At 48.3% G+C, this 23,361-nt stretch overlaps 1 protein-coding gene and 1 long non-coding RNA gene across 2 annotated transcripts in view; both read right to left on the bottom strand.

Moving 5' to 3' along the window:
* LOC122457161 overlaps positions 1-20,367 on the bottom strand; it is a 29,877-nt gene extending 9,510 nt beyond the window's left edge. The window contains exons 1-2 of the long non-coding RNA XR_006276548.1: positions 20,065-20,367; positions 4,347-4,353 (exon numbers count right to left, since the gene is read on the bottom strand). This is a non-coding gene — a long non-coding RNA (uncharacterized LOC122457161). The remainder of the gene's footprint in view (positions 1-4,346; positions 4,354-20,064) is intronic.
* LOC119846469 (zinc finger protein 2-like) overlaps positions 1-23,310 on the bottom strand; it is a 94,044-nt gene extending 70,734 nt beyond the window's left edge. The window contains exons 1-9 of the mRNA XM_043500630.1: positions 23,139-23,310; positions 22,807-22,933; positions 22,196-22,504; positions 17,250-17,544; positions 15,039-15,153; positions 10,302-10,369; positions 9,528-9,654; positions 5,846-5,959; positions 4,944-5,495 (exon numbers count right to left, since the gene is read on the bottom strand). Of these exons, the coding sequence (XP_043356565.1) occupies positions 5,350-5,495; positions 5,846-5,959; positions 9,528-9,654; positions 10,302-10,369; positions 15,039-15,153; positions 17,250-17,255 (576 nt within the window). The 5' untranslated portion in view covers positions 17,256-17,544; positions 22,196-22,504; positions 22,807-22,933; positions 23,139-23,310 and the 3' untranslated portion in view covers positions 4,944-5,349. Of the gene's footprint in view, positions 5,496-5,845; positions 5,960-9,527; positions 9,655-10,301; positions 10,370-15,038; positions 15,154-17,249; positions 17,545-22,195; positions 22,505-22,806; positions 22,934-23,138 lie in introns of the transcript that reaches the window.
* Positions 23,311-23,361: the final 51 nt, after the last annotated feature.

The raw sequence follows: 23,361 nt of genomic DNA on the forward strand, positions 1-23,361 counted from the left end.
GCCGTATTCTTAGGTCGATTCCCCCCCACTGTAGGCCTGGCCTAAGAAACTGATGACAAGTAATCTCCCCCCCTCAGAGATGTTCCACTAAGCTTCTTTCACAGATTAGACTCCTTCCTAGTCTGGGCCCAATCCTTTCCCCAGGTAAAAAGAAAAGGAGGACTTGTGGTACCTTAAAGACTAACAAATTTATTAGAGCATAAGCTTTTGTGAGCTACAGCTCACTTCATCGGATGCATACAGTGGAAGATATAGTGGGGAGATTCTCCCCCCGATAAAGTGAGCTGTAGCTCACAAAAGCTTATGCTCTAATAAATTTGTTAGTCTCTAAGGTGCCACAAATCCTCCTTTTCTTTTTATGGATATAGACTAACACGGCTGCTACTCTGAAACCTTTCCCCAGGTAGCGTTAGTTCCAGCAGACATCTCAGGTGGTAAGGAGGGGATTTCTCATGACTAGCCCCCTTTGTCCTGCTCCACCCCCTTTTATAGTTTTGGCACAAGGCGGGAATCTTTTGTCTCTCTGGGTCCCCACCCCTCCTTCTAAATGGAAAAAGTACCACATTTAAGATGGATTTAAGTACCAGGTGACATGGTCACATCACATGTCACTGTAAGAGCCCTAGTCTCCATTCCCTATGGGCTAGCCCACACGTACACAGGAAGGCTTTCAAGAAACTAAGGCCATTTACAACCCCCCCCACCCCCGGCTTGCTGGTAATAGCTCATCATAAGTAATCACTCTCCTTACAGTGTGTATGATAACACCCATTCTTTCATGTTCTCTGTGTCTATAAATCTCCCCACTGTTCTTTCTACTGAATGCATCCAATGAAGTGAGCTGTAGCTCACAAAAGCTTACACTCAAATAAACTTGTTAGTCTCTAAGGTGCCAAAAGTACTCCTTTTCTTTTTACAACTGATTGTTTCTGGAACACCCTTAATGGCCTCTACTTAATATGTTTACAACAGTGATACAATTTTATAGCTTATTCTCCTAGCTCCAGATATAGAAATAATACATGTAAACAAATAGGATGAACACACTTAGTAGATTACAAGCTTTCTAATGACACCATACAAGGGGTATTTACCGTAAAGCATATTCCAGTTGTCATATTAATAAGCATATTTCCATCAAGCCTACAGACTGCAATGTCACACACTGGTCATAGCACAGGTGCAGGCAGCTGGAGCAGCCTCACCTGCCCCAGAGGTCTCAGCAAAGTCACACACTCCTATTCCCACCACCAAGGTATTGGTGCAGCACACAGGGAAACTGATGCACACGCAGTATTCATGCAAAACAGTAAAACTCACATACAACATAACAAGGGAAAATCCCCACTTTGTGACACCCTTTATCCCTGCACCTTCTCTGTTATATTTACATTGAGAACATAGCTAATATAACGCCAATATTTAAAAAGGGCCCTAGAGGTGATCCCGGCAATTGCAGACCAGTAAGTTTAATATCAGTACCGGGCAAAGTAGTTGAAAAAATAGTAAAGAATAAAATTGTAAGACACATAGGAGGACATAAATTGTTGGGCAAAAGTCAACATGGTTTCTGTAAAGGGAAATCATGAAAGCTTATGCTCAAATAAATTTGTTAGTCTCTAAGGTGCCACAAGTACTCATTTTCTTTTTGTGAATACAGACTAACAAGGCTGCTACTCTGAAACTAATCTACTAGAGTTCTTTGAAGGGGTCAACCTGAGCTTGAGGAGGAGACAGAATTTACTAATGTACATTGCCAAAGAGCCACAGTAATATGTCAGCAGCCCCCGCATCAGCTCTCGCCTGCTCACAGTGCCTCCTGCCCACTGGCTGCCCTGCCTATCAGCACCTCCCCATCCCTCCCGATCAGTTTTGTGGCATGCAGGAGGCTCAGTGGTGGAGGGAGAGGGAGAGGAGCGAGGGCATAGCAGGCTCATGGGTATGGGTGGAGTGGGGGCACATTGGAAAGTTGGCACCTGTAGCTCCAGCCCCAGAGTCGGTGCATATACAAGGAGCTGCATATTAACTTCTGAAGAGCTGCATGTGGCTCCGGAGCCACAGGTTGGCCACCCCGTACTAATCTATTAGAGTTCTTTGAAGGCTCAAACAAACATGTAGACAAGGGGGATCCAGGATATACGATTTCCAGAAAAACTTTAACAAGGTTTCTCACCAATGGCTCTTACGTAAATTAAGTTGTCATGGGATAAGAGGAAAGATCCTTTCATGGGTTGAGAACTGGTTAAAAGACAGGGAACAAAGGATAGGAATAAATGGTAAATTTTCAGAACGGAGATGGGTAACTAGTGGTGTTCCCCAAGAGTCAGTCCTATTCAACTTATTCTTAAATGATCTGGAGCAAGGGGTAAACAATGAGGTGGCAAAGTTTGCAGAGGATACTTGTCATGGAGTCCAGGGGCGATGCTCTGGAACTGCTCCATATGAAGCCAATCAGGATTCGGGTGAAATCTTCTCTCTGTGAGCAGCCTGTCTGCAAGGCAAGAAGGCTTCCACCTTCCTGGGTCTGAACTCGGAGCATTCAGCATCCTCTGCCCCTCCGTGCGCTTCCCACAGTAAGTCCGCCCAGGCGGGGTCCTGGGGAAGCCAGAGGGTCCTGCACCCCAACTTCGCAGTCAGACATGACTCTTAGCCAGCCAGTAAAACAGAGGTTTATTAGATGACAGGAACATGGTGTGGTACAGAGAACAGGACCCCTCAGCTGGGTCCATTTTGGGGGGCAGTGAGCCAGACAACCCTGTCTGCACTTCACTCCATGTCCCCAGCCTGCCCAAACTGAAACTCTCTCCAGCCCCTCCTTCTCTTTGTCCCTTTCCCAGGCCAGGAGGTCACCTGATCTTTGTCTTCAACCCTTTAGCTCTCATCTTGCAGGGGGAAAGGACCAGGCCATCAGTTGCCAGGAAACAGGGTGTTGGCCATTCTCTGTGTCCAGACCCCTGCACACACCTCTAGGGTTCTGCAATGATCATACACCCTTCTCCCACCACCTAGATACTTAAGAACTACATAGGGGAAACTGAGGTACCCCCACAATATGCAGAGGAAACATTAAGAACAGTCCCACTTCGTCTAGCTTTTCTAAACTGCTCAAGATAGTAAAGACCAAAGCAGAATGTGAAGTACTTCAAAAAGATCTCACAAAATTAAGTGATTAGGCACCAAAATGTCACATGAAATTTAACGTGGATAAGTGTAAGGTAATGCACATTGGAAAAAATAACCCCAACTATACATTCGATATGATGGGGGCTAATTTAGCTACAACTAATCAGGAAAGAGATCTTGGAATCATTGTGGATAGTTCTCTGAAGATGTCCATGCAGTGTACAGCGGCAGTCAAAAAAGCAAACAGGATGTTAGGAATCATTTAAAAAGGGATAGAGAATAAAAGAGAAAATATCTTATTGCCCCTATATACATCCATGGTACACGCACATCTTGAATACTGCGTACAGATGTGTATCTTTTTTGAGATGAGACCACCACTGGCATTAGAAAATGTTCTGAGAAGGGCAACTAAAATGATTAGCGGTTTGGAACGAGTCCCATATGAGAAGAGATTAAAGAGACCAGGGCTTTTCAGCTTGGAAAAGAGGAGACTAAGCGGGGATATGATAGAGGTATCTAAAATCATGAGTGGTGTGGAGAAAGTGAATAAAGAAAAATTATTTATCTATTCCCATAAGAACTAGGGGCCACCAAATGAAATTAATGGGCAGCAGGTTTAAAACAAAAATAAAAGGTAGTTCTTCACACAGCGCACAGTCAACTTGTGGAACTCCAAGCCTGAGGAGGTTGTGAAGGCAAGGACTATAACGGGTTTAAAAGAGAACTAGATAAATTCATGGAGGTTAAGTCCATTAATGGCTATTAGGTAAGGAATGTTGTCCCTGGCCTCTGTTTGTCAGAGGGTGGAAATGGATGGCAGGCAAGAAATCACTTGATCCTTACATGTTAGGATTCCTCCCTTTGGGGCACCTGGCATTGGCCACTGTCAGCAGACAGGATACTGGGCTGGATGGACCTTTGGTCTGACCCAGTTTACCCATTCTTATGTTCTTAGGAGAAAAATGGTACAAAACCCAACTGCTATTCAACAGAACCCAGTGCAATGCAGGAACAACTGGGAATGAGGCAATAGGTCCATAATGGGGGAACCTGGTGACTAACAATCATAGAAAATCAGGGATGGAGGGGACCTCAGGAGGTCATCTAGTCCAACCCCCTGCTCAAAGCAGGGCCAATCCCCAATTTTTGCCCCAGATTCCTACATGGCCCCCTCAAGGATTTAACTCAAAACCCTAGGTTTAGCAGGCCAACGCTCAAACCACTGAGCTACCCTCCCCCAAAAAATCAGCCCCCTCCTTTTGCAGTGTGAACAAAAGTATAAAAGTGATGCTCCAAAATTTGGTTAGACTAGGAAAAGCGATGGAGATTGTGTCCAGTGGTGAGGAAATTTGCTACGTTACCCTGGACGCTACATGGGCTATTTTCTTTATTGAAAACATAGTTGTGTTTATATCAGGATCACTAACTCAATCTAGTTAACTCCATGGAAAACCCTAGTGGAGTCAAAGCCCAGGTAGATTTAACCTCCATGTACCTAGTAGAGGTCAATCCTGGTTCCCCCACCTGGGATTCCTGTTGGAGGGAAGCACACTTCCATGACACAGGACAAAGGAGTTGATGAAAAACCACTGAGGGCTTCACTCGCAGGAAGGGTGAGCTGCAAAAGGGAAAAGCAAACTACTCACCTGAAGGAGCTGAGACGCCACAAGTGCTGCCTTCAAGTTCACTACTTGGGAAATAGGAAAAGGAAAAAAATAATCTTTTCTGAGCCCTAGACAAGATTTTCATGATGTTTATCTCCTTTGCAGCTTCTCTGGTGATAAATAAGAGAAGAGCTATGATGGAAGAATTTCCCACACTCACAGCATTCATAAGGTTTCTTAAACCTTATTATCCCTGTGTGGATCCTCCGATGTGAATAAGGCCTGAGCTCTGAGCAAAGGTTTTCCCGCACTCACAGCATTTATAGGGTTTCTCTCCTGTGTGCCTCCTCTGATGTATAATAAGCTCTGAGCTCCAAGGGAAGATTTTCCCGCACTCGCAGCAACCATAGGGTCTCACTCTGGTGTGGATTCTCTGATGGGTAATAAAGTGTGAGTGCCTCCTGAACATTTTCCCCCACACTCAGAGCCCGTATTATTTCTCTATCCCGTCAGAATTCTCTGCTGAGATATGGTTTCCTTGAGGCTTTTGTGAGTTCCCTGATAATTAACAAGTATTCCAACTTTCTGCACTGGCTGGTTTCCCTGCCGCTTCTCTGGTCTATGTTGCCCCTGAGAGCCTTTTCTGCTCACAACTCCTGGACACACGCCCTTTGCATTTTTGTAATAATGTCCCCTGCGGTTCCACTTGCTCATCTTCCTGCTGAGGATTCTGCTCCACGGTCTCTCTCACCATCCCATCACCTGCTGGGACAGAGAAAGAAAAACCTCGGAAACCGGAAGGGAAAACAAACCAAGAGAATAGCTGAAGATGGAAAAAAACCCAGGGACTGAATTTCCCCACACTCTTCCCCAAAGGGGCGAGAGGAGGGGATCAATTCTGCATCCAGTTCCCATCCAAACACTCCCCAGGGAGAAGGGAGTGTCGGGAGGGAACTACTGCCAGGAGTTAGGATGGGTGGGGAGCCATGAAGAGTATCTGCCCTGAGGATATGACACCTACTGGAGACCATCCTGAAAATAGAGACCTCAGAAAGTCTTTGTTGGGAATCCCAGCTGTTTCCTTCAAGCACTGATTAGGTTTAATCATCCCCCACCCACATGGCTGCCTCTCAGGATCTCTCTTTCCTCTGAGCCCCAGAGATCTGGGGCCCATGTTTCTTCCCCTCGTTCCAGCTGGAAGATGACATCGGGTTTGGAAACTGGGAACCCTGCTCAGGGGAAAGGCGACCAGTGAGATCAGGTAACAGCAAAAGAAGAAATGACTCAACTTGTGCATCAACGATGGTTCTTTGAGATGTCTCCCCCTATGGGTGCTCCACTGTAGGTGCTAGCCCATTAAAAAAGCTGTGTAGACCGGTGTCTTTCCACACTACTGTGCCCCTTCCAGGAGTCTGATTTGTCTTGCGTACCTCCGAGTTATACCTCATTTAAAAACTACTTCCTTATAAAATTAGACATAAAAATACAAAAGTGTCACTGCACACCGTGAATTGCTGACTTGCTCATCTTTACCATGTAATTATAAAATAAATAATTGGAATATAAATTTTGTACTTACATTTCAGTGCATATGTCAAGGTTCCTTCCCCACTCTGAACTCTAGGGTACAGATGTGGGGACCTGCATGAAAGACCCCCTAAGCTTATTCTTACCAGCTTAGGTTAAAACTTCCCCAAGATACAAACTTCGCCTTGTCGTTGAACCCTATGCTGCCGCCACCAAGAGCATTACAGGGAAAGAGTCCACTTGGAGACGTCTTCCCCCAAAATATCACCCCAAGCCCTACACCCCCTTTCCTGGGGAAGGCTTGATAAAAATCCTCACCAATTTGTACAGGGGAACACAGACCCAAACCCTTAGAGCTTAAGAACAATGAAAAAGCAATCAGGTTCTTAAAAGAAAAATTTTTATTAAAGAAAAGGTAAAAGAATCACCTCTGTAAAATCAGGATGGTAAATACCTTACAGGGTAATCAGATTCAAAACAGAGAATCCCTCTAGGCAAAACCTTAAGTTACAAAAAGACACAAAAACAGGAATATACATTCCATTCAGCACAGCTTATATTACCAGCCATTAAACAAAAGGAAATCTAACGCATTTCTAGCTAGATTACTTACTAATTAACAGAAGTTCTGAGACTGTGTTCCTGATCTGTTCCCGGCAAAAGCATCACACAGACAGAGACCCCCTTTGTTTCCCCCCGTCCAGCTTTGAAAGTATCTTGTCTCCTCATTGGTCATTTTGGTCAAGTACCAGCAAGGTTATTTTAGCTTCTTAACCCTTTACAGGTGCAATGGTTTTGCCTCTGGTCAGGAGGGATTTTATAGCACTGTATACAGAAAGTTGGTTACCCTTCCCTTTATTCTTATGACAGCATAGTATATAGATCAGCATAAGCAAGTCATTGTATGAAATTTTACTTTGTACTGACTTAGCTAGTGATTTTTCCATAGCAACTCTGGAAGACCTCTGCATACTCCAGGGGTACACATACCGCTGGTGTAGACACTGCAGCTCAGGCTTAAGAGACTGAGCTCCAGACCAATCTGCAACCTCTCTCTCTCTCTCTCTCTCTCTCTCTGTGTTGCCTTGTTTTTTTGCCCTGGATAGCAGCAAATTTAAGCCCAGTCTGTTTGTACCGTAGTTCCTGTGTCCCAAAGTGCAGTGCAGTTGTGTTCCCGTGTTCTGCTTCCTTTGGACCCAGTCATTACACATTAACCTCCAGGAGACTTCGATTGCCCAGTGTGCTTCATACATATGTGGATAGTCCTTGATAGTGTTTCCATTTAAATTGAGACAGGCCTATGCTACTTCAACAGGAATTGCATCCCCATCCCAGGAATTCACTCCTTCACACCCAGGGGCTAACAAAGCAAATTGAGAGGGAAGCTGACCCATGCATATATTTCATTAAAGAAACTACTAAATAAAGCCTCTATTCTCCAGAGAGAGAAGATCAAAATGAAGGGCTAGGATAATGAACCATAAAATCACAGAAACACATGGGGCAAAAGGACCTCAAGATGTCAGCTAGTCCATCCTCCAGCCCTGAGACAGGACCAAGTATACCTAGACCATCGGTCTAACCTCTTCTTAAAAACCTCCAGTGACCAAGATTCCACAACCTCTCTTGGTAACGTATTCCTGTACTTATCTATATGCACAGTTGGAAAGTTTTTCCTAACATCCAACCTAAACATCCCATGCTGCAGAACAAGCCAGTTACTACTTCTCCCTACCCTATCCCTAAGCAGGAGAGAATAAGGGAAGATCAGATTTCAAGAAGACGACCATGGTCAGTGGTGTCAGACAGCTGACTGGTCAAGGAGGAGGAGGGGGATGGAGTGCTGGTTCTGAGCTTTAGCCTAGGGACAGGCAATTAAAGACTTCAGCAAAAGCAGCCTCAGTGAAGTGCTACAATCCCTGACTCCCTGAATCCTTCCCTTCCTACTCCTCACCGACCCCCCTGTGATGGGCTGGGTCACAGAGACCCTCTTGTCACCTGAAGTGCTGGAACTACCTCTGAGCCCACTGCTGTCAGTTATCAATGTCAAAAATTGCATGCCCACCTGACATAAATTGCAGCAAAAACTGTAGTGTCAACATAGTTACAGTGGCAAAAAAGTCTATGAAACTGAAAACCAAGGAAATTAACGGCCCATAAAGTACATTAAGCAGAGTTAAAGATGCCTAGTGCTGCCTCGTGCCCTTCCAGCATGTGGATGGTGGTGAAAAATAAAACTGCTGAAAACCAGGAAATGAAGAATTAAACTTCACACCACCCCTGCAATGTAACCTTAACTCTGCCCCTACCCCCTAGCCCTGGAACTGGCAAATATCACTGGGAATAGGTCAGAAAGTGTGGTGCCAAGGTTACCAAACTACCCAAGGAAGGGGCAAATTTTCCATCTCTTGAAGTCTTCACGTCAGGACAGAATGCCTTTCTGGAAGATGTTTTCGTCAAACACAAGGAATTCAGTGCACTACAATGGTAACTGGATGAAACTCCATGGCCTGTAGTACACAAGAGGTCAGACTAGATGACTTAATAGTCTCCGCCAGCCTAAAAATTTATTGATCAACAGAAGGAAGGACTAAGAACATACCACGGTGTGTTTTATGTTCCTCAGATTTGAATACCAGCATTTCTCCACATTCACTCCAGCAGTGTGCACTGTGCCAGCTGCAGCTTTAAATGATTGGTGGAGGGACTAGTTGGAGCAGCTGGGCAGAGCTGTGCCACGAAGAGAGGTGCACATGGAACTGTAAGGAACAGGTATTCCTCATTTCAGTGCTCAGTGGTGTAAGCAGCATCAATAAAGGTGCACAAGGGCGTGTTCTTGCCACAAGTATTGTCAGCTGGCTGGTGCTGTACATGCTAGGGGTCTCTGGGGCTCAGTAAGGGGTAAGTGAAGTCACTGACTAGGAAAGAATCCTCACTGGAAGGGTAAAGGGTTGGTGACATTATGAAAGTCTGAGATGGATTGTGTGCTGTAGGCTCAGTGTCTGACTGCAGGCCAGGGATAGGCAGCTTCTGTTCCCTACATCGGGCCTAACCCCAAGTTTTGCCTTCGCAAAGAGACGGTGTTCGCGTTTGTGCTGTCCTGCACCTGTGCTCTGCTCCCAAAGTGTTCTGTAGCGGGGAGGGTCGAGTGCTAGTCTGTGTGTCATTGGCCTGTCAGGGGGTTGCTGAAACAGGGAAAAACTGAGGGTGCAACGTGAACCTTAACTCTTCATTTCCCCTTCTAAGAACCGAGGGGACAGGAATCCTTACCCAGCGAGGTCACATTCTCATAGTTCTCCTGCATGACGTCTCCGTAGAGGGCTCTCTGAGCGGGGTCCAGCAGAGCCCACTCTTCCTCGGTGAAATACACAGCCACCTCCTCGAAAGTCACTGGCCCCTGAAAGAGCAAGAGCCCCCCAGTCTGCACCTGCTGCCCAGTGACAACCCCCACCGTTCACAGTGGAGGAGGGCCAATCACATGGAAGTTCTGGGAGGCAGGATCCGACCCCCTCCCCATCAGAGCAGCCAGGAGGCATCAGGGTGAGGGGAGAAAGAGAGAGAGAACCCCAACTCCTTCTAGCAGACAGAGATGGCCAGGGTCTTCACAGTCAACACTCCCCTACCAGCCAGAAGTGGATACAAGAGATAGAGCCCCAAGGAGAGTCCAGAGATAGCCAGCCCCCGGTAGGAATCCCAACCCCCCCATGCCAGCAGTTGGATGGAAAGGGATGGGGTGTCTTCCCCGGGCCTCACTGGGGGTTGCCCTCTGGCTATGAAGTTCAGACTCCAGTACTGGAGTCTGGTACATTTCCCCAGCCCAGTCCAGGGGGCGTTTCCTGCTTGACAAATTAGGGAATTTCCACCCACAAATCCGTCTATTGCTAGAACCTAGGCCCCACCGTAAACAAATCCCAGCAGGTTTGTCACACTCTGTCCCCCTCCCTTTCACCAGCCTGTGTATTTCCTGCCCCCTCCCACCTGCTGACCATTACTGCCCTTCTCCCGCCAACAGGAGCCCACCACCAACTCCCTGATAATCCCTACCTGAACTGGCCCCACAGCAGCCATGTCCCTTCCCTGGTCCCTGGAAGGATGGGATGTAACGTTGCAGCCTGTCAGGGAAAGAAGGGGACGTGTCAGAACAGGACAGTAACGTCACATCACAATTCCCCCTGACTCTTTCCCTGCAGACTGATGTTCTCGACTCTGTCATGCAAATAAGAGAAATATTCAAAACACAATTAGTAATCGGGGGGGGGGGAGAACAGGGGGACATGGGACTTTAACTACCGAGACACCTGTTAGAAAAGGAATTTAAACAAACTCGAAGTGTCCAATAAGTTCTTGGAATGTGTTGGGGACATCTGTTTGCTTCAGAAGATGGATGTAGTAACCAGGGGGATGGGCATTTTAGGATTGATTCTGACTAACAGCTGGGAGTTAGTTAGGAAATGGAAGGTATCTGGCTAGTGAATCTTACCCACGTGCTCAAGGGTCAGCTGATCGCCATATTTGGGGTCGGGAAGGAATTTTCCTCCAGGGCAGATTGGAAGAGGCCCTGGGGGTTTTTCACCTTCCTCTGTAGCATGGGGCACGGGTCACTTGCTGGAGGCTTCTCTGCACCTTGAAGTCTTTAAACCATGATTTGAGGACTTCAATAGCTCAGACATAGGTGAGAGGTTTATTGCAGGAGTGGGTGGGTGAGAGTCTGTGGCCTGCGTTGTGCAGGTCAGACTAGATGATCATAATGGTCCCTTTTGACCTTAATATCTATGAATCTATATGGGCGAAAGTGTTCATGAAATGATGATTTCGTGATTCTAAGAAAAGGAAGGCGTTAGAGCAGGAAAATAAAGACAACAGACTTCAAAAAAGCAAACTTCAACAAACTGTGAAAACTGGTATGTGAGTGTGACATTTCCCTCCATATTCTTTATGAAAATATGCTTATGAAATGAATAGGAGAGAACCGAGATGTACTCTGTGCAGACTCGGCGGCGATGGGCCCCGCCCGCGCTGGCTTGGACTGAGCATCCGCATTGAGCGCAGACGGCGCATGCTCAGTAGTAGCTGCTGCGCCCTCACTGTGCCCTGGCTTGGCCTGAAACTCCCCTGCGCGGAGAGCGGGGTAGAGGGGCGGAGGCGGGGTAGAGGGGCGGACACTGACTGTGCGGAGCGTGGGGGGGTCAAACAGCTGGAAGTGGGGACAGGAGCGGCCAAATCCGGGGTGCGGAAGCGGGGGCTAAGCGGCGGGGACAGAACCCTGGCACAGGGAGGGGAAAGGGTTGCGGGGGGGGGGGGGCGTCTTTTTTATCCCCCCCCAACAAGAGCCTAGCCCCCGTGTTGTGGGTCGTGTGTGATGTGTTGTGTATGTGTAGTCTCGAGTGTTGTGTGTGACGTGGGGTGTGTGTGTGTGTGTGTGGTGTTGTGCATTGTCTAGCACGTGTCGGTGTCGTGTGTGTCGATGTTGTTTGTGTTGGTGTCTGTGTGTGTGTGGTGCTGTGTGTGTGATGTTTTGTCGGTCCTGTTGTGTGTTTCTGATGTATTGTGTGTGTGTGTGTCATCTCGAGTGCTGTGTAGAGGCATGTGGCATCTTGTCCATATGTTCTGTCGTCTAGCAGCTGTGTGTGACATGATTGTGTATGTCTGATGTGTTGTGTGTCATGTTCTCTGTGTGTGTGTTGTGTTTGTGTGTGTCGATGTCGTGTGTTGTGTGTCATTTTTGTGTGCTGTTTTGTGTGTCGTGCAATGTGTTGTGAGTGTGACATGCAACGTGCGGCGTGGTGTGCGTCACGGGCAATGCACGACGTACATGCAACATGCAACTTGCTGTGTGTGCGACATGTGTGTGTGACATGCGACGTGCTGTGTTTGCAATGTGTTGTGTGTGTGACATGCTACGTGCGACAAGTTGGGCGTTACGTGCAAGGTGCGAGGTGCTGTGTGCGCCATACAACGTGTTGTGTGACGTGCAACGTGCTGTGTGTGCCACATGCGACATGTCGTGTTGTGTTTGTGTATGTGTGTCACTGTCGTGTATTGTGTGTGATTTGTGTCATGCTTTGTGCCGTGTTGTCGTGTGACGTGTCGTGCATGTCGTTGTGTGTGTTGTGCATGTGCGAAGTGTGACTTGTGCGTGACGTGCGATGTGCGACACATGCTGTGTGTGACATGCAACGTGCAACATTTTCTGCGTGACGAGTGGCGTGCTGTGTGTGCAACGCGTTGTGTGTGTGTGACACCGGGTGGCCCCTTAGGGTAATGCATAAACAATTTCCCTCATGGAGAAATTGTGCATTACCCTGAATGGCCACCGCGTGTCACTATTTCTCCATGAGAAAAATTGTTTATGCATTACCCTCAATGGAACCAAGTGTCAATAACAATTTCCCTCATGGAGCAACAGTGACGCTGGGTAGCCATTCAAGGTAATGCACAAACCATTTCCCTCACAGAGGAAAAGTGACACTAGGTGGCCCCTTGCAGTAATACACAAAACATTTTGTCACGGAGCAACAGTTACACTGGGTGGCCACTCTGGGTAATGCACCAACAATTTTCCTCATGGAGCAACAGTGACACTGGGTGGCTAATCCAGGCATTGCACAAAGCATTTCCCTCATGGAGCAATAGTGACACTAGGTGGCCAAAAAGAAAAGGAGTACTTGTGGCACCTTAGAGACTAACAAATTTATTAGAGCATAAGCTTTCGTGAGCTACAGCTCACTTCATCGGATGCATGAAGTGAGCTGTAGCTCACAAAAGCTTACGCTCTAATAAATTTGTTAGTCTCTAAGATGCCACAAGTACTCCTTTTCTTTTTGCGAATACAGACTAACATGGCTGCTACTCTGAAACTAGGTGGCCACTCAGGGTAAGGCACAAAGCATTTCCCTCACTGAGCAACAGTGAGACTGGGTGGCCTCTCAGGGTTACGCGGAAACAATTTCCCTCATGGAGCAACACTGACATTGCGTGGCCAATTCAGGTAATGCACAACGCATTTCCTTCACAGAGGAACAGTGACACTGGGTGGCTAATCTACTAATTTACAAACCATTTCCTTTATGAAGGGACAGTGCGGATGGGTGCTGAATCCCAGTTATGCACAAAGCATTTCCCTCAGAGCAATGGTAACACACAGTGACCTGTCAAAGTAATGCATAAAACCTTTCTCTCACAGCACTGCTGTGACATTGGGTGGCCATTTGGAGCAATTCAGGGGGTGTCTGCCTTGGAGCAGGAGTGACACCCAGTGGCCAGTTGGGGTAACGTACGGAGAGCTCTCTGGGGGCAGTGAGCTCAGGGGTTAGGACCCAGGAGCCTGAGCTGTAGCAGGTAAGTCCTGAGTGCTGTGCAGAGTCCTGGACCCTCCACATGCCGTGGATGGTGCTACCTGGTGAGTGGAGACACAGGCTGAGGGCTTCTCTCAGGCCCCTGCTCACGTCCTCTGCCGAATGTGGCCTGTTTAGAGAGGAGGATTAGACTGGCATGACCAGGGAAGCTCACCCAGTGATACAGAAGGAAAAGACACTTGAGGACTAAGCATCTCTCGTTACAGTCAAGTTGCTCTCCACGAAGTTACTGGACTTCAGGAAGATTCCATAGCACCTGACAATTCCTTGAGAGGGCAATAAAGGATTCCCCCACGTTTATCGTGCCCCAGTTAGATGCAGAGGTCTTTTCTCAGGGGCTCCACCTGGGGATGGGTTTGACCCCCGTGCTGCGATGCCACCTGATGTACTGGGATTTCACTGAGCCTGTGACTGCTCCACTAGCCTGGGCTCCCTCTCCCTGTTTTGCTGACCTATGTGCGTGTGCTGCCAGAGGCTGGAGACCGTAAGTAGGGACGCAGCAGCTGTAGAATCACACGGAGTCTGTAAACAGCTCTCTACAAGAAGACTCTGCTAGGAAATCACCCAGCACTCAAATGCATTTCCTCTCTGGAAAGTACATCCAAAATAACACTGTCTTGAGCTGTAGCAAAATCTAGACAACCTAAGCTCATAATTTCAATGTGGAGGAAGATATGCCCAACTTCTTGACCCCCCCCTCCCCCGTTCAAAGTTGCACAAACTGGGTATAATAATAATAATAAACAAAAAATAGGTAAATCTACCTTTTATAGTTAAAGTGATTATAAGGAATAGTAAACAGAAGAAGGCAGATTACTAAGCAAATACAAATACACATGCATACTAAGCCTAAGATCTTAAACACACTGGATTCAAGAAGTTATTTCCCATCCTAAATGTCTTTAGGCAAGTTGAAGAGTTTCTGCAGCTTAGACTTCCAGTTGTTTCTCTTTACAGACTAGACTCCTGTCTTAGTCTGGACTCAGCCCTGGACTTCCCCCTTCTCAGTTCCTTTGTCTCTTCAGGTACTTTCAGCCTTTCTACCGCCCCACTCCGACTTCTCCATGGCTCCCGAGACCTCCCATCTTGGAACGCACATGAACCCGTGTCTTACAAAGGGAGACGGCACCAGGAAAGGAGAAAGAGAAAGTTTGCTGACACACTAGAGGAGAGAGAAAAACATGGGAGGAAGGCAAGCAACTCAGCAGCTGGAGTCATCCTCCTAGATGCAACCTTCTCCTGCAAAGGAGACACTGTTCCTGGCCAGAGAAATGAGCAGCCCCTGAAAATCTTATCTTGTCTCTCTCGTAACCACAGCTGGTCAGGAACATTTCTTACAAACCCAGACCCAGCTAATGGGGAAGTCCCTACCTGAAGCCAGGTGGGCCATGAGCAAAGCCTTAACCAAACCAGACACTTATCTCACCGACAGTAGCGACTCTCCGCTGACAACTGGACGGCTCCTGGCTTGCATCAACAATGCTTGCAGGCTCACTGCTCTCACTCGCTTTCCATCCGATGAGGGGAGTAAACTCTTTGTACTAAGCCCAGCCCAAGGAGAACAAACAAATAAGTTACCATCTCAGTGGGCAACATCGCGTAGGCTATTCTTTACTCTTCTCCCGCATGGCGGCGTTCCGCCCCAACCCTCCCCCCATTAGGCCTCTAGTATCATAGAATCATAGAATATCAGGGTTGGAAGGGACCCCAGAAGGTCATCTAGTCCAACCCCCTGCTCAAAGCAGGACCAAGTCCCAGTTAAATCATCCTAGCCAGGGCTTTGTCGAGCCTGACCTTAAAAACCTCTAAGGAAGGAGATTCTACCACCTCCCTAGGTAACGCATTCCAGTGTTTCACCACCCTCTTAGTGAAAAAGTTTTTCCTAATATCCAATCTAAACCTCCCCCATTGCAACTTGAGACCATTACTCCTCGTTCTGTCATCTGCTACCATTGAGAACAGTCTAGAGCCATCCTCTTTGAAACCCCCTTTCAGGTAGTTGAAAGCAGCTATCAAATCCCCCCTCATTCTTCTCTTCTGCAGACTAAACAATCCCAGCTCCCTCAGCCTCTCCTCGTAAGTCATGTGCTCTAGACCCCTAATCATTTTTGTTGCCCTTCGCTGTACTCTTTCCAATTTATCCACATCCTTCTTGTAGTGTGGGGCCCAAAACTGGACACAGTACTCCAGATGAGGCCTCACCAGTGTCGAATAGAGGGGAACGATCACGTCCCTCGATCTGCTCGCTATGCCCCTACTTATACATCCCAAAATGCCATTGGCCTTCTTGGCAACAAGGGCACACTGCTGACTCATATCCAGCTTCTCGTCCACTGTCACCCCTAGGTCCTTTTCCGCAGAACTGCTGCCGAGCCATTCGGTCCCTAGTCTGTAGCGGTGCATTGGATTCTTCCATCCTAAGTGCAGGACCCTGCACTTATCCTTATTGAACCTCATTAGATTTCTTTTGGCCCAATCTTCCAATTTGTCTAGGTCCTTCTGTATCCTATCCCTCCCCTCCAGCGTATCTACCACTCCTCCCAGTTTAGTATCATCCGCAAATTTGCTGAGAGTGCAATCCACACCATCCTCCAGATCATTTATGAAGATATTGAACAAAACGGGCCCCAGGACCGACCCCTGGGGCACTCCACTTGACACCGGCTGCCAACTAGACATGGAGCCATTGATCACTACCCGTTGAGCCCGACAATCTAGCCAGCTTTCTACCCACCTTATAGTGCATTCATCCAGCCCATACTTCCTTAACTTGCTGACAAGAATGCTGTGGGAGACCGTGTCAAAAGCTTTGCTAAAGTCAAGAAACAATACATCCGCTGCTTTCCCTTCATCCACAGAACCAGTAATCTCATCATAAAAGGCGATTAGATTAGTCAGGCATGACCTTCCCTTGGTGAATCCATGCTGACTGTTCCTGATCACTTTCCTCTCCTCTAAGTGCTTCAGGATTGATTCTTTGAGGACCTGCTCCATGATTTTTCCAGGGACTGAGGTGAGGCTGACCGGCCTGTAGTTCCCAGGATCCTCCTCCTTCCCTTTTTTAAAGATGGGCACTACATTAGCCTTTTTCCAGTCATCCGGGACTTCCCCCGTTCGCCACGAGTTTTCAAAGATAATGGCCAAGGGCTCTGCAATCACAGCCGCCAATTCCCTCAGCACTCTCGGATGCAATTCGTCCAGCCCCATGGACTTGTGCACGTCCAGCTTTTCTAAATAGTCCCTAACCACCTCTATCTCTACAGAGTACTACAACTAGAAAGCATCCCTTGCAACAGCACCCGAAATAATCACTCTGCACAGCTGACTCTGGCCCCTCATCAGCCATAATCTCACAGAACCCCGTACCCAAAGAGGAAGCACACAGCCTCTGAAGAATATTGCAGCGAGCACAGATGAGGAATTCAAAGCACTGATCGCTTACTCATAGCCAGTTATGCAGGAGACAGAAAGTTGACAACTCTTCATGTCTGCTTAGAAGGATATCCAAGCTGCTTAGGTACACCTCGGCCACTTCTCTGCTGGCTAGGACTCCTGGACAATTCTTCTACGAGAGTAGCTGCAAAAACAGACCATGAGCTATCATTATACAAAGCTCCACTGGTGCTGGAAATCTTGCCCACATCCACGCATTGGCCCCACTCGATGAACAGAGACAGAGTTAACACCGACAGTCAGTGCTCCACGCTTGCATGCACTGCCCTGCATGATTTTCATCCGCTCCTACTTCTCCACGGCTCCCGAGACCTCACTTGCGGAAATGCACAACTACCCGTGTCCTATGAAGTGAGACTGCTCAAGGAGAGAAGAGAAGATGAGAAAAAGAGAGAGTTGGCCAACGCACTAGAGAAGACAGAGAAACATGAGAGCAAGGCAAGTAACTCACCACCTGGAGTCATCCTCTTGGATCCAACCTTATGCTGCAGAGGAGACACCATTCTTAAGCAGAGAAACGAGCAGCCTCTGAAAATGGGGACCATTCCTCCCTTGTAACCACAGCTGACCAGGAACCTTTTCTTGCAAACTGAACCCTAACTTAAGGGGCTTCCCTACCCGGACTCAGGTGGGGCGTGAGAAGAGCCCTCACCAAACCAGACACTTATCTCATCGAGACTGGCGGCTGCTCAGCTTCCAGATGGAGGGCTCTTGCCTCGCATCAACAATGATCATGGTCTCGTTACTCTCACTTTCCTTCAAATGAAGGCAGCAGACTCTGAGGCTTGACTTCTTTTTCCTTGGTACTAAACCCAGCAGAGAGGGGGGAAAACAAAAAATATTAGCATCTCCGTCTGCAATGTCACATCGTCTCTCCATTTCGCATCTCTCGTATCCCATGGCTCCACCCTCAACCCATCTCCCGTTACTACTTTACAACTGCAACTAGAAGGCGCCCTTTGTAACGGCACCCAAAATAGTCACTTTGCTCAGGAGACTTTGGTCCCTTCCTCAGCCTTAATCCCAGAGAAAATCCCAAATTTCCGTAACGGAGCAACAGTGACACTAGGTGGCCACTCAGGGTAATGCACAAACTATTTCCCTCACGGAGCAAGAGATGGCACTCAGGGTAATGCAGAAACAATTTCCCTCGTGGAGCAACAGTGATACTGGGTGGCTAATCCCTCATGGGATCCAGGTATTGCACAAAGCATTTCCCTCAATGAACAAAAGTGATACCCTGAGTGGCCACGGAGTAAGGCAGAAACAATTTCCCTCATGGAGCAACAGTGACACTGGGTGGCCACTCAGGGTAATGCACAAAACATTCCCCTCACGGAGCAACAGTGACATTGGGTGGCCACTCAGGGTAATGCACAAAGCATTCCCCTCGTGTAGCAATAGTTACACTGGGTGTCCACTCAGGGTAATGCACAAACAATTTTCCTAACGGAGCAACAGTGACACCAGGTGGCCAGTCAGTATAATGCACAAAGCATTTCCCTCACAAAGGAACCGTAACACTGGGTGGCCAATTCAGGTAGTGCAGAAATCATTTCCCTCACGGAGCAACAGTGACACTGGATGACCACTCAGGGCAATGCACAAAGCATTTCCCTCATGGAGCAACAGTAACACTGGGTGGCCACTCGGCAATGCACCAACAATTTCCCTCATGGAGCAACAAAGATACAGGGTGGCTAATCCAGATATTGCACAAAACGTTTCCCCCATGGAGCAACAGTGCCACTGGCTGGCCACTCAGGGTAATGCACAAAGCATTCCCCTCATGGAGCAACAGTGACTCTGGGTGGCCACTCAAAGTAATGCAACAACTATTTCCCTCACGGAGCAACAGTGACACTGGGTGGCTAATCCAGGTATTACACAAAGCGTTTCCCTCACGGAGCAACAGTGACACTGAGTGGGCTTCAAGTACTTTCAGCAGCCTTTCTACTGCCCTGCATGATTTTCGCCCGCTCTGACTTCTCCATGGCTCCCGAGACCTCCCCTCTTGGAACGCACATGTACCCGTGTCTTACAAAGGGAGACGGCACCAGGAAAGGAGAAAGAGAAAGTTTGCTGACACACTAGAGAAGAGAGAAAAACATGGGTGGAAGGCAAGCAACTCAGCAGCTGGAGTCATCCTCCTAGATGCAACCTTCTCCTGCGAAGGAGACACCGTTCCTGGCCAGAAAAATGAGCAGCCCCTGAAAATCGTATCTTGTCTCTCTCGTAACCACAGCTAGTCAGGAACATTTCTTACAAACCTGGACCCAGCTAATGGGGAAGTCCCTACCTGAAGCCGGGTGGGCCGTGAGCAAAGCCTTAACCAAACCAGACACTTATCTCACCGACAGTAGCGACTGCTCCACTGACAACTGGACGGCTCCTGGCTTGCATCAACAATGCTCGTGGTCTCACTACTCTCGCTCGCTTTCCATCCGATGAGGGGAGTAAATACATTAGCCCCATTCCATGACCAGAGACTGAGTTAACACCGACAGTCACCGTTCCGCTCTCACACCCACTGCCCTGCATGGTTTTCGTCCCTTCCTACTTCTCCATGCCTCCAGAGACATAGCCTGTGGGGATGCACACCTAGAGTGCCTGCCCATGTCCTGTGAAGGGAGACAGCAGAAGGAAAGGCAAGCAGAGAGAGGGAGAGAGAGAGAGAGAGAGAGAGACAGAGAGATTGTGTGGGGGCCAACATACTAGAGGGGAGAGAGAAAGAGAGAGAAAAACATGGTAGGATAGCAAGCAACTCACCACCTGGAGTCATCCTCGTTAATGCAACCTTCTGCTGCGGAGGACACACTGCTTCTGGCCAGAGAAATGAGCAGCCCCTGAAAACGGGGACCTACCTTGTCTCTCTCATAACCACAGCTAGTCAGGAACCTCTCCTTACAAATGCAGCCCTACCTTACGGGGCTTCCCTACCTGGACTCAGGAGGGGCATGAGCAGACCTCTCACCAAAGCAGACACTTATCTCAGTAACAGTTGCGGCTGCTCGGCTCCCAGATGGACGGCTCTCACCTGGCATCAACAACGGTCACAGCCTCGTTGCTCTCACTCCCTTTCCATTGCATGAGTGCAGTAGACTCTGAAGCTTGACTTCTTTTTTCTTGGTACGAAACCCAGCAGACGAGGGAAAAAACAAACAAAAAAAAAATTAGCATCTCCGTCTGCAGTGTCGCGTTGTCTCTTCATTTCACATCTCCCGTATCCCACGGCTCCGCCCTCAACCCATCTCCCATTACTACTTTACAAGTGCAACTAGAAGGCGCCCATAATAGTCTCTTTGCTCAGGAGACTCTTGTCCCTTCCTCAGCCTTAATCCCAGAGCCTTGTACCCAACAAGGAAGCACACGGCCCGTGAAGAAAACTACAGCGAATACAGATGAGGAATTCAAAGCACTGACCTACTCACAGCCAGTTATGCAGAAGGCAAAAACATGAGGACTGTTTATGTCTCCTCGGAAGGATGCCCGAGCTGCTCAGGTCCACCTCTGCCACTTTCTCCTCCGGCTAGAGTCCTGCACAATTTCTCTGCAAAAGCAGCTGCATGCTCAAACCAAGCATGAGCCATCACAACACAAAGCTCTCTTGGTGCTGGAAATCTTTCCCACAGCCCTGCCTCCCTGTTCCATCACATCTATATCGGCCCCACTCAATGAACAGAGACTGTGGTAACGCCGACAGTCACTGCTCCACTCTTGCACGCATTGCCCTGCATGATTTTCATCCCCTTCTGCTTCACCGTGGCTCCCGAGACATAGCCTGTGGGGATGAACACCTAGCACGCCTGCCTGTGTCTTTCGAAGGGAGACAGCACAAAGAAAGGAGAGGAGAGGAGAGGAGAGGAGAGTCAGAGAGTTGGCCAACACACTAGAGAAGAGAGAGAGACAGAAAGAAGAAACATGGGAGGAAGGCTAGCAACTCACCACTTGGAGTCATCTTCCTCGATCTAACCTTCTGCTGCAGAGGATAGACTGCTCCTGGCCAGAGAAATAAGCAGCCCCTGAAAATGGGGACCTTGTCTCCCTCGTAACTACAGCTAGTCAGCAACATTTTCTTACAAAGCCAGCCCCAGCTAACGGGACGTCCCTACCAGGAGCAAGGTGAGCCGCAAGCAGAGCAATCACCAAAACAGACACTTATCTCACTGATAGTGGCAGCTGTTCCGCTCCCAACTGGACGGCTTTTAAGTGGCATCAACAATGCTCAGTGTCTGGTCGCTCTTGCTTGCTTTCCATCGCATGAGGGCAGTAGACTCTGACACGTGACTTCTTTTTCCTTGGTACTAAACCCAGCACAAGGGGAAAAAACAAATAAAAGTTACCATCTCAATCGGCAATGTCGCATTGGCTCTTCTTTTTGTCTCTCCCACACAGCGGAGCTCTGCCCTCAACCATCCTCTCATTACACCATTAGTATTACTACCAAAAAGCAGCCCTTGCAACGGCAACCGAACTAGTCACTCTGCACAGCACAACTCTGGTCCCTTCTCCAGCCTTAATGCCACAAAGCCCCGTAGCAAATGGGAAAGTACATGGTCCGTGAAGAATACTACAGCGAGTACCGATGAGGAATTCAAAGCACTGACCGCTTACTCACAGCCAGTTAAGCGGGAGGCAGAAAGCTGACGACTGTTCATGATTCCTTAGAAGGATGGCCAAGCTGCTTAGGTACACCTCTGCCATTTCTCCTCCGGCTAGGACTCCTGGACAATTCCTCTGCAAGAGCAGCTGCAAAAACCAAGCATGAGCCATCACTAAACAAAGCTTTGTTGGTGCTTGAAATCTTGCCCTCAGCCCTGCCTCCCTCTTTTATCCCATCTATATCGGCCCCACTCAAACAGAGACGGAGTTAACAGCGACAGTCACTGCTCCACACTAGCACCCACTGCCCTGCATGATTTTCATCCCCACCTACTTCTGCCTGGCTCCCAAGACCTCACCTGTGGGAAGCTACCTGTATCCTATGAAGGGAGACGGCACAAAGAGAGGACAGGAGAGAAAGAAAGCGAGAAAGTTGGCCAACACACTAGAGAAGAGAGAGAGACAGAGAGAAAAACATGGGAGGAAGGCAAGCAATTCATCACCTGGAGTCATCCTCCTAGATGCAACCTTCTGCTGCATAGGACACACTTCTCCTGGCCAGAGAAATTATAAGCCCCTGAAATTGGGGATCTTGTCTCCCTTGTAACCACAGCTAGTTAGGAACCTTTTCTTACAAACCTAGCCCTACCTTATGGGTTTTCCCTACGAGGAGCAAGGTGGGCCGTGAGCAGAGCAATAACTAAGAGAGACACTTATCTCACTAACAGTTCCCAGTTTGATGGCTTTTGCGTGGCATCAACAATGCTCAGGATCTCATCGCTCTTGCTCGCTTTCCATCGCATGAGGGTAGTAGACTGATGCGTAACTTTTTTTCTCCTTGGTACGAAACCCAGCAGAGGGGGGGAAAAACAAAAAAAATTAGCATCTCCATCTGCAGTGTCACATCATCTTCATTTCACATCTCCCGTATCCCCCGGCTCCGCCCTTTACTACTTTACAACTGCAACTAGAAGGCACCCACGGTAATGGCACCCAAAATGGTCACTTTGCTCAGGAGACTCTTGTCGCTTCCTCAGCCTTAATTTCAAAGCCCCATACCCAACTAGGAAGCACATGGCCTGTGAAGAATACTACAGTGAGTACAGATGAGGAATTGAAAGCATTGACCGCTCACTCACAGCCAGTTATGCAGAAGGCAGAAACATGAGGACTGTTTATGTCTCCTTAGAAGGATGTCCAGGCTGCTCAGGTCTACCTCTGCCATATTCTCGTCCAGCTAAGGCTCCTGGACGATTCCTCTGCAAACTAATAAAGCGAAGCAAAAACTATCACTACACAGAGCTCTATCGGTGCGTTTAATCTTGCCCTCATCCCTGCCTCCCTCTCCCATTCCAGGTTGCGAAGGTTGCAGTGGACTAGGACGTGGCGGGTTGGGGGCACTGGCTGAGACGTGCTGGTACCAAACATACCCGAGGAGGCAGCACTTTGAAAAGTGTAACTCCCAGGGTACCTCGCTCCTGAAGGAAGCGACTCGCGCAGAACGAAGCCGAGTCCCCTGGCGGACCGTGGTTGGCGTCCAGACCGCTGATATCAGTTCCTCTTCCCGCAACTTCCTTTTCCATTTCCAGCTCCACTCTGCAAACGGAAGCGGTAATACCATAAGTGCCTTCTGCTTAAACACAAGGCGCCGGGCACCAGACACAGCCTCTCCCATTGGTGCCGAAGGCTCTGTG

Source organism: Dermochelys coriacea, chromosome 21 (assembly GCF_009764565.3).
Source record: "Dermochelys coriacea isolate rDerCor1 chromosome 21, rDerCor1.pri.v4, whole genome shotgun sequence".
Lineage (NCBI taxonomy): Eukaryota > Metazoa > Chordata > Testudines > Dermochelyidae > Dermochelys > Dermochelys coriacea.